This window comes from Procambarus clarkii, chromosome 16 (genome assembly GCF_040958095.1).
Source record: "Procambarus clarkii isolate CNS0578487 chromosome 16, FALCON_Pclarkii_2.0, whole genome shotgun sequence".
Lineage (NCBI taxonomy): Eukaryota > Metazoa > Arthropoda > Malacostraca > Decapoda > Cambaridae > Procambarus > Procambarus clarkii.
The window spans coordinates 29,140,876-29,150,647 of record NC_091165.1 but is presented as its reverse complement, the minus strand read 5'-3'; the positions used below and the strand labels follow the sequence as shown (position 1 = coordinate 29,150,647).

General features: G+C 45.5%; 2 protein-coding genes across 2 annotated transcripts; one reads left to right on the top strand and one right to left on the bottom strand.

The window, feature by feature from the left end:
• Nucleotides 1-5,722: 5,722 nt before the first annotated feature.
• Nucleotides 5,723-7,185, bottom strand: LOC138365310 (snake venom metalloprotease inhibitor 02A10-like). Its single transcript, XM_069325599.1, has 3 exons — nt 7,083-7,185; nt 6,041-6,535; nt 5,723-6,006 (listed from the first exon to the last, which is right to left on the bottom strand). The coding sequence occupies exons 1-3, from the start codon at nt 7,183-7,185 to the stop codon at nt 5,723-5,725; spliced, it is 882 nt and encodes a 293-aa protein (XP_069181700.1).
• A 542-nt stretch (nt 7,186-7,727) lies between these two features.
• Nucleotides 7,728-9,263, top strand: LOC138365309 (uncharacterized). The gene is made up of 2 exons (XM_069325598.1): nt 7,728-7,781; nt 8,730-9,263. The coding sequence occupies exons 1-2, from the start codon at nt 7,728-7,730 to the stop codon at nt 9,261-9,263; spliced, it is 588 nt and encodes a 195-aa protein (XP_069181699.1).
• The last annotated feature ends 509 nt before the right edge of the window (nt 9,264-9,772 follow it).

Genomic DNA, 9,772 nt, shown 5'->3' with positions numbered 1-9,772 from the left:
TATGTACCTGGGAATTGAGGGTTCGAGTCCTGGGAGGATTGCCTGGGCGTCAACTTTTAATTGTTTGATTGGTTCGCCTTAACAACAGCCTCCAGGTAGGACCTCCAGGTGATGTTCCAGCAACAAGCAGGACCTCCAGGTGACGTTCCAGCTACAAGCAGTACCTCCAGGTGATGTTCCAGCTACAAGCAGTACCTCCAGGTGATGTTCCAGCTACAAGCAGTACCTCCAGGTGATGTTCCAGCTACAAGCAGTACCTCCAGGTGATGTTCCAGCTACAGGCAGGACCTCCAGGTGATGTCCAGCTACAGGCAGGACCTCCAGGTGATGTTCCAGCTACAGGCAGGACCTCCAGGTGATGTTCCAGCAACAGGCAGGACCTGCAGGTGATGTTCCGGCTACAGGCAGGACCTCCAGGTGATGTTCCAGCAACAGGCAGGACCTCCAGGTGATGTTCCAGCTACAGGTAGTACCTCCAGGTGATGTTCCAGCTACAAGCAAGACCTCCAGGTGATGTTCCAGCTACAGGTAGGACCTCCAGGTGATGTTCCAGCTACAGGTAGGACCTCCAGGTGATGTTCCAGCTACAGGTAGGACCTCCAGGTGATGTTCCAGCTACAGGCAGTACCTCCAGGTGATGTTCCAGCTACAAGCAAGACCTCCAGGTGATGTTCCAGCTACAGGCAGGACCTCCAGGTGATGTTCCAGCAACAGGCAGGACCTCCAGGTGATGTTCCAGCTACAGGCAGGACCTCCAGGTGATGTTCCAGCAACAGGCAGGACCTCCAGGTGATGTTCCAGCTACAAGCAAGACCTCCAGGTGATGTTCCAGCTACAAGCAGGACCTCCAGGTGATGTTCCAGCAACAGGCAGGACCTCCAGGTGATGTTCCAGCTACAGGCAGGACCTCCAGGTGATGTTCCGGCTACAAGCAGGACCTCCAGGTGATGTTCCAGCTACAGGCAGGACCTCCAGGTGATGTTCCAGCAACAGGCAGGACCTCCAGGTGATGTTCCAGCTACAAGCAGTACCTCCAGGTGATGTTCCAGCTACAAGCAGGACCTCCAGGTGATGTTCCAGCTACAAGCAGGACCTCCAGGTGATGTTCCAGCTACAGGCAGGACCTCCAGGTGATGTTCCAGCTACAGGTAGGACTTCCAGGTGATGTTGCAGCTACAGGCAGGACCTCCAGGTGATGTTCCAGCTACAAGCAGGACCTCCAGGTGATGTTCCAGCTACAAGCAGGACCTCCAGGTGATGTTCCAGCTACAGGCAGGACCTCCAGGTGATGTTCCAGCTACAGGCAGGACCTCCAGGTGATGTTCCGGCTACAAGCAGGACCTCCAGGTGATGTTCCAGCAACAGGCAGGACCTCCAGGTGATGTTCCAGCTACAAGCAGGACCTCCAGGTGATGTTCCAGCAACAGGCAGGACCTACAGGTGATGTTCCAGCTACAAGCAGTACCTCCAGGTGATGTTCCGCTACAAGCAAGACCTCCAGGTGATGTTCCAGCAACAGGCAGGACCTCCAGGTGATGTTCCAGCTACAAGCAAGACCTCCAGGTGATGTTCCAGCTACAGGCAGGACCTCCAGGTGATGTTCCAGCTACAAGCAAGACCTCCAGGTGATGTTCCAGCTACAGGCAGGACCTCCAGGTGATGTTCCAGCTACAAGCAAGACCTCCAGGTGATGTTCCAGCTACAGGCAGAACCTCCAGGTGATGTTCCAGCTACAGGCAGGACCTCCAGGTGATGTTCCAGCTACAGGCAGGACCTCCAGGTGATGTTCCAGCTACAGGCAGGACCTCCAGGTGATGTTCCAGCTACAAGCAAGACCTCCAGGTGATGTTCCAGCTACAGGCAACAGGTTACTCATGTTACTTGCTCGTCTCCCCATCACTCTCACCCCCACCTGACCCTCCCCATGGCGCCTCTACCGTGAAATTGACTCTAAATTTATCCTCCAAGTTCCTGAGCAAATACTGGACGATTTCTCTATATATTTTATCTTGGTACCTGTGAAAAATTACATAGATCTGTCTATCAGAAAGACTCTCATTTCTCTCTCTCTTTATCTATCTACATATCTAACTGTCTATCTTCATGTCATCTTTTTATTATATTCATTGCTTGCTTTCTTCTGCCAAAAAAATGTTGTTTAATATTTTCTTTCACTCGTCTGCTCTTGAACTTTGCCCCGTATGGTCGACGGGAAAAGTTCGAAACATGTGTAAACTTTGGGCGAGCGATGTCTCACTGCTCTGTTATCTCCTGCCCGTCTCTCCTCCGCTTCTCATTTAAACTTGGGAGTGTTTGCAAGTATTCGCATCATTCTGTCTTTTGTCAAATTTGCAGGAGAATTATCACAGAAGAATTTGCCGCGTCAAGGAACAATGTATAAAGTTTGTTTTTGCTTAGTTGGGTTAGAATGTAAACTTAAGATTTAGGAAACTGCATCTATCTAACAGATAGATTTAGTTTGACTGCATCTGCATCAACTGAACATCAGAGGCCCGAGACTGTTCAACACGCTTCCACTACACATAAGGGGCATAACTGGCAAACCCCTCACAGTGTTCAAGAGAGAACTGGATAAGCACCTCCAAAGGATACCTGATCAACCAGGCTGTGACTCATACGTCAGGCTGCGAGCAGCCGCGTCTAACAGCCTGGTTGATCAGTCCAGCAACCAGGAGGCCTGGTCGACGACCGGGCCGCGGGGACACTAAGCCCCGGAAGCACCTCAAGGTAGCCTCAAGGTAGGTATCTATCTGGCAATACCTCGTCTATTTATAAAAAATTATCTAGTTCGTCTTGAGGTGATTTTATATCTTCTGTATTCATTTCTCGCCTTGATATTGTATCGTCCGGAGATTTACAAATGTTGCTGTTCAGTCTTTTATCTGAATCGTTTATATATATATGGTAGACATCAGAGGTCCCTTGACAGCCTTGATACACTCCTTTTACATCGGTTCCCACACTGATTTAACTTCATTTACACTAATTAATCAGTGTAAATGTAAATAATCAGTGTAATTTCCTTTGAATTAATCATGCCTTTATCCTACTTAGGTTTGCTTTCCCTAATACCGCGAGCCTCTCTCTACCTTTCTATTCAGTTGTCTATGAGACAGTATCAAAAGCTTTGCTATAGACAAGGTACACAATGTCGCCAGCTGTTGCTATCAATTACTATATATATAAAAATACAGTAGATTTTTTTAAACAGGACCGGCCATTAGTAAAACCCCTTTTGCATGCTTTACTAATCCATGCCTTTGACGTTATAGCCGAATTGCTTTTACTTTTATCGATTCAAGCAGCTTTACCACAGTAGACGAAAGGCTATTTGGATGATAATTCGACGCAAGGGATTTGTTACTTTTTCTTAGCGAGTACTGCAACATTTGCAACTGCACAATTCTGGTACTTTGCTCGACAGTAATGATTTATTATATATAGAAGTCGAAGGCTCACTTAGCTCGTTTTTACATTTTTGTTTAAGATCTAGATAAGATTGAGTTTGATCTTAGGGACTTGATAGGTTTTTAGTTTTCTATGTGCTTAACAGCTTCCTCCCTGGTAACAACTGAACATTGCCTACATCACTACCAATATGGATTAGTTCAAGACTGTAAAATATCACGTTTTTCTCAAGTTAATACAGAGACAAAGTAGTAATTTAGAGTGCCAGTCATTACTCTTCATCGTAATTTGTTAGTGTCTCTGTTGGGTAAAAAAACTTAACATTGTTTTCACGCGTTGTTTCGTGATGAATTGTTTAGGAAAAACAGTTGTCCACCATTTCCACAAATTCTTCATTTTCGAGACGAAAAAAATGACTGTTGTATATTAGCGTGGTTATTTTAGTTTATTCAAATACCCGAAACAAGAAGAAATTGTGTAGAATAACTGGATACCTCATTTCGTAATTTGACATTACGATGTGTTGCCAAATATTAAAATCAAATCAAATAAATAACTAATATACTCGATTAATGGACTTTCGGTCATTTAAAAAGTGAACTTTAACGATAAAATTTCGATTTACATTTATTTAATATCTAAAACTTTAACCCAAAATTAGCAATTATGGAAATAAAGTTAAATTATCCGCTTCGAATGAGACGGCAGCCACGGGGCGCGGCGTACCTTAAGCGACCAGCTGCCTGTGTTTACCTCCCGTGAAGGACGTACGCGGCCGGGTCAGTCTCATGTATTCTTACCGTTTACAGCGGTCGAACATGAGTGTAACGCGTTCACCGAGTTGTACTGGCGTCCTTAGAGAACCTGGGGGAAAAAAGCCATCAGTTGTGCCGTGAAATTTGAAGCGTTTCGTGTGTTTAAGAGCAGTTTGTGGTTCGGGCGGCCTCCGCCCTCGTCCACCGGTGATTGTGGGAAGAATTATTTGGAACCTCGAATCTCCCCCCCCCCCCCTGTCCAGTAAGTGATTCGAGACATATGAAAACTAATCATTTGCTTTTTGTTTTTTGGTTAATTTTGAGAAATTGGTTGAATTTAAGTGTTCGGATTTAGGTGCTCGCATTTAAGTGTTCGGATTTAAGTGCTCGCATTTAAGTGTTCGGATTTAAGTGCTCGTATTTAAGTGTTCGCTGATTTAAGTGTAGTGTATTTAAGTGTTTGGTTTTTAAGATTGTGTATATAAAAACATGCCGGTGAGCTGCTTGATAACTAAGCCTTAGGCACTGAGAGAGTATTTTAAGTACTTAAAACAGTAGAGTATGTGAGTGATTTTTGAGAGGTGTTAAACCCTTACAGTAAGCAGCAGCAACAGCAGCAGCAGCAGCAGCAGCAGCAGCGGTGGTTAGTGAGTGCTGCTAAAGTGTCGTTGTAGTCTACGGCAACACGAAAATGGCCAGTGTGGTAGAGAGCTTATTACACGCAGCCAAACAATTCCCTCCCAACATGTGAAGATTGTAAGACATTTGTTCCTCAATACTCGCCACTCTACTGTCTCAGGTAAGTACAACTATATTGTATTGTATTGTATTTTGTAGGCTTTTTATTTTTTTTCCTTTGGGAATTTTCTCTCTAGAGACATTTTGATTTTCCACCGGAGCGCAATTCCACGTTATACCATTGGATCTTATGGGTTAATAGGTTTAGATTTGCAATGCTTCGATTTAAGTCTGTGTCTAGAAAACAATTTCGGACGTAAATAGTGGGATTACAGTATCACAGGAAATACATATTCTACTCATTGAAAATGCGTTAAATCACGAAAGAGCGTGGATTATTTTCGTGTTACTCTCAAATTTGAATACATATACATATGTGGATAGTTATACATATTGTGTATAATATGTTTTAAGGCCAGGCTGTAACTGCTACTTAGTATTATTGCTATGCATCCTAACGCATCCTATACAACATTATACGTATGTATCCTTACACATTCGCTATATTATTGCATGTATTTCCCCAAGTATGCAGCATTATATCTATATTAACACACAATACGTACGTAATACGCTGGTTTGTATACAATCGAACTTCACATATGTGAAACCATGCATTCTGTTTAACATGTTATACAGACATTATTTTGTGTGTGTGTGCTTGGGAGCCTTGCTAATGGCCTCTCGAATATTTTACCTCGGCGCTTACCAGGCATTGTATCCGAACACTGTGAGTTCATGCCCTGTATGCGACTGTAGTTGTATCAAGCTGTAGCAGTCCATACCTGTTGTAGGGGGTGCTACAACAAGGGGTCGTTATCTGGTGTGGGGTCCAGCAGCTTGGGGTCATTACCTGATGTGGGGTCCAGGAGCTTGGGGTTATTACCTGGTGTGGGGTCCAGCAGCTTGGGGTTATTACCTGGTGTGGGGTCCAGGAGCTTGGGGTTATTACCTGGTGTGGGGTCCAGCAGCTTGGGGTCATTACCTGATGTGGGGTCCAGCAGCTTGGGGTCATTACCTGGTGTGGGGTCCAGCAGCTTGGGGTCATTACCTGGTGTGGGGTCCAGCAGCTTGTGGTCGTTACCTGATGTGGGGGTCCAGCAGCTTGGGGTCATTACCTGATGAGGGGTCCAGCAGCTTGGGGTTATTACCTGGCATGGGGTCCAGCAGCTTGGGGTCATTACCTGATGAGGGGTTCAGCAGCTTGGGGTCGTTACCTGATGTGGGGTCCAGCAGCTTGGGGTCATTACCTGATGAGGGGTTCAGCAGCTTGGGGTCGTTACCTGATGTGGGGTCCAGCAGCTTGGGGTTATTACCTGGTGTGGGGTCCAGCAGCTTGGGGTTATTACCTACCATGGGGTCCAGCAGCTTGGGGTTATTACCTGGTGTGGGGTCCAGCAGCTTGGGGTCATTACCTGGTGTGGGGTTCAGCAGCTTGGGGTCATTACCTGGTGTGGGGTCCAGCAGCTTGGCGTCGTTACCTGATGTGGGGTCCAGCAGCTTGGGGTTATTACCTGGTGTGGGGTCCAGCAGCTTGGGGTCATTACCTGGTGTGGGGTCCAGCAGCTTGGCGTCGTTACCTGATGTGGGGTCCAGCAGCTTGGGGTTATTACCTGGTGTGGGGGTTCAACAGCTCCTGGTGTCACTAATCAGCAATAATTGACTGAGCCAATTACCAGTTGATTATATTTAGCTTGCCATTAACTACTGATTGCTCGCTAATCTGATAACGAGGGCTTCGTTAGCCAGGAAGTAGTGCCCTTCTGGCCATGACTTCGTCAAACAATGACGCATCCTCTTACGAAACCTCTAAATCTTTCAATAAGTATGGCGAGTTTGTTTACATTTGTAGCCCATTTAACGAGCGTCGAAACATCACAGTTCAAGGTTAACTCTGTGACAAACAACGTCGTATAGTGCTTAGGAGCCCCATAAACTGCTGAATAAATGCACATGGATATTCCATGATTTAGAAAAGATAGATAGGTTTCGTAGGTGGTTGTATAAAGGCCTGATGAATGCTTAGTGTACTTGATTCTGGTTCTTTTGAGCCGTATATGACGAAAAATCCGAGCTACATAATATTTGCCGGAAACAAGACTTTCCTGCTCGCCCGGACTTTCCTCTCGCCCGGACCTCCCACTTGCCCGGACCTCCCACTTGCCCGGACCTCCCACTCGCCCGGTTTCCTCTCGTATCGCCTGATAGGAAAACGCACACCGCGATAATCCAAGCAAAGTGTTTGTTCTTCAGCTGATGTCATTTGATATTCTCCGAGGGGGGGAAAAAGCTCTCGGCTTTTACCAAGCTTCAGTGTCCGGGCGTATTATGCCCTGATACAGAGCAAACATGTGGGTGGTGGTGGTGGGGGAGGGGTATGGGAGTATGATATATAGAAGGGTTTAAAGACGAGGAAGATTTTAAAGTTGTGTGGAGGCGGAGCGTTTTGAACACAGTCTGCAACCCGTCCTCGACTCAAGTCCATTACATCCAGCGGTCGACCCCACAGACGCATTCATAAATTTTAACATGCTGTTCATTCAAAACGGGAATTTTCTCAAGTATAAATTAATATTATAATATATTGGCATATTGTGTATATATAGGCATAGGATAGGTTAGGTTAGGTGTTTAGGTTCTGTTGACGATTATTTGTATTTGTAGTACGTGGGTGAAGCATTTATAGCGTTGTGATTCGAACAAAATTCGTCAGTGAAGCACTTGTTCCGGATATGTTCGAACGTCAGCAGTTGTGAGTCGTGTGTAAACCGCTTTTCATTCATAAACAGGGGGTTTGGCGGGTGCATGGAATCACTTTTGGATCTTTGTTTGGAGGACGGGCTGCAGTCTGTGAGACGGGTTTGTGGGCTTTTGAAAGAAAGATTTTTTGAGCAATATTCATTGATGCTTGAAAATGTCGCAGGGTCTAAAGATCTTGGAGGGTTTTAAGATCTTGAAGGATTTTGTCTAATTGTGTTACTTACACCACAATGTGTTTAGCTTTTTATATACCGTGCGTCATAAGGTGTTTTGTGCTCTACACAAGACATTATTATTTGTTTTGAAAATTAAACTTATGATAAAAACAATACATATATTGTGTTAAGAAAGTGTTTTTCTGTATCTTTTCGTGAGGCAGTCTGTTCATTCCAGTCGTGAGGTAGTGTTCAGTGTTCATTCCAGTCGTGAGGTAGTGTTCAGTGTTCATTCCTGTCGTGAGGTAGTGTTCAGTGTTCATTCCTGTCGTGAGGTAGTGTTCAGTGTTCATTCCTGTCGTGAGGTAGTGTTCAGTATTCATTCCAGTCGTGAGGTAGTGTTCAGTGTTCATTCCAGTCGTGAGGTAGTGTTCAGTGTTCATTCCAGTCGTGAGGTAGTGTTCAGTGTTCATTCCTGTCGTGAGGTAGTGTTCAGTGTTCATTCCCGTCGTGAGGTAGTGTTCAGTGTTCATTCCTGTCGTGAGGTAGTGTTCAGTGTTCATTCCAGTCGTGAGGTAGTGTTCAGTGTTCATTCCAGTTGTGAGGTAGTGTTCAGTGTTCATTCCCGTCGTGAGGTAGTGTTCAGTGTTCATTCCTGTCGACATTTATAGACTGTTCAAGCCATCGTGGTATTATTAAAGGTCTCTCAACAGAACGTTTCTAATTCTTGCATGTAATTAATACAAGTGTGGATCTATACGTCATTTAATATATGATCCCTTTGCACGTTGTTCCTGTGGGAATATTATTTTGTAATTTACATTTCGAATTTTCTTTTGGTGTAGCCAAATGCAAGGGTTTCTATTTTAAACACATTCCGCTGGTACTTCAGGAGTTGCATCCCACCTACAGCCTCCTACAGGAGCTTCCATCCCACCTACAGCCTCCTACAGGAACCCCATCCCACCTACAGCCTCCTACAGGAGCTTCCATCCCACCTACAGCCTCCTACAGGAGCTCCCATCCCACCTACAGCCTCCTACAGGAGCTTCCATCCCACCTACAGCCTCCTACAGGAGCTCCCATCCCACCTACAGCCTCCTACAGGAACCCCATCCCACCTACAGCCTCCTACAGGAGCTTCCATCCCACCTACAGCCTCCTACAGGAGCTCCCATCCCACCTACAGCCTCCTACAGGAACCCCATCCCACCTACAGCCTCCTACAGGAGCTCCCATCCCACCTACAGCCTCCTACAGGAACCCCATCCCACCTACAGCCTCCTACAGGAACCCCATCCCACCTACAGCCTCCTACAGGAACCCCATCCCACCTATACCCTGTTCCAGGACCCCCATTCGTACTTCAGGCGTTTCAGTCCTTCGGGAGCGCCCTTCCTCATCAATGAGACACGGATATATTTAAAAAAAATTATTAGAATTGGCAAAATATGAAAATTTCCCCCGTTTTTTATATCTAAAAAAAATGTCAAAATTCGAATATTTTTGGTGCATTGGCGTTTTATTTTCATATTAATTATGACAAATTTATTAAACTACTCGGTGATTTTTTTTATTTTTTTTTAGGAACATTATCAGTGTTGAAATTTAAAGTCTCGACAATATTATTTGCCCAAGAAAACGCTTCGAATTGTCATGTTGTTTGCCAGTTGTATGAGTTATGTGGCTGTTTGTGTGTCTGTGTATGTTGTGAGTGTAGGGTTATTGTGTATTTCTCGTACCCGGTGTATAGGTGTATGGAAGAGAGAGTGGCATGGGTCAGTAAGTGTGTGGCGTGGGTCAGTAAGTGTGTGGCGTGGGTCAGTAAGTGTGTGGCGTGGGTCAGTAAGTGTGTGGCGTGGGTCAGTGTGTGGCGTGGGTCAGTAAGTGTGTGGCGTTGGTCAGTAAGTGTGTGGCGTGGGTCAGTAAGTGTGT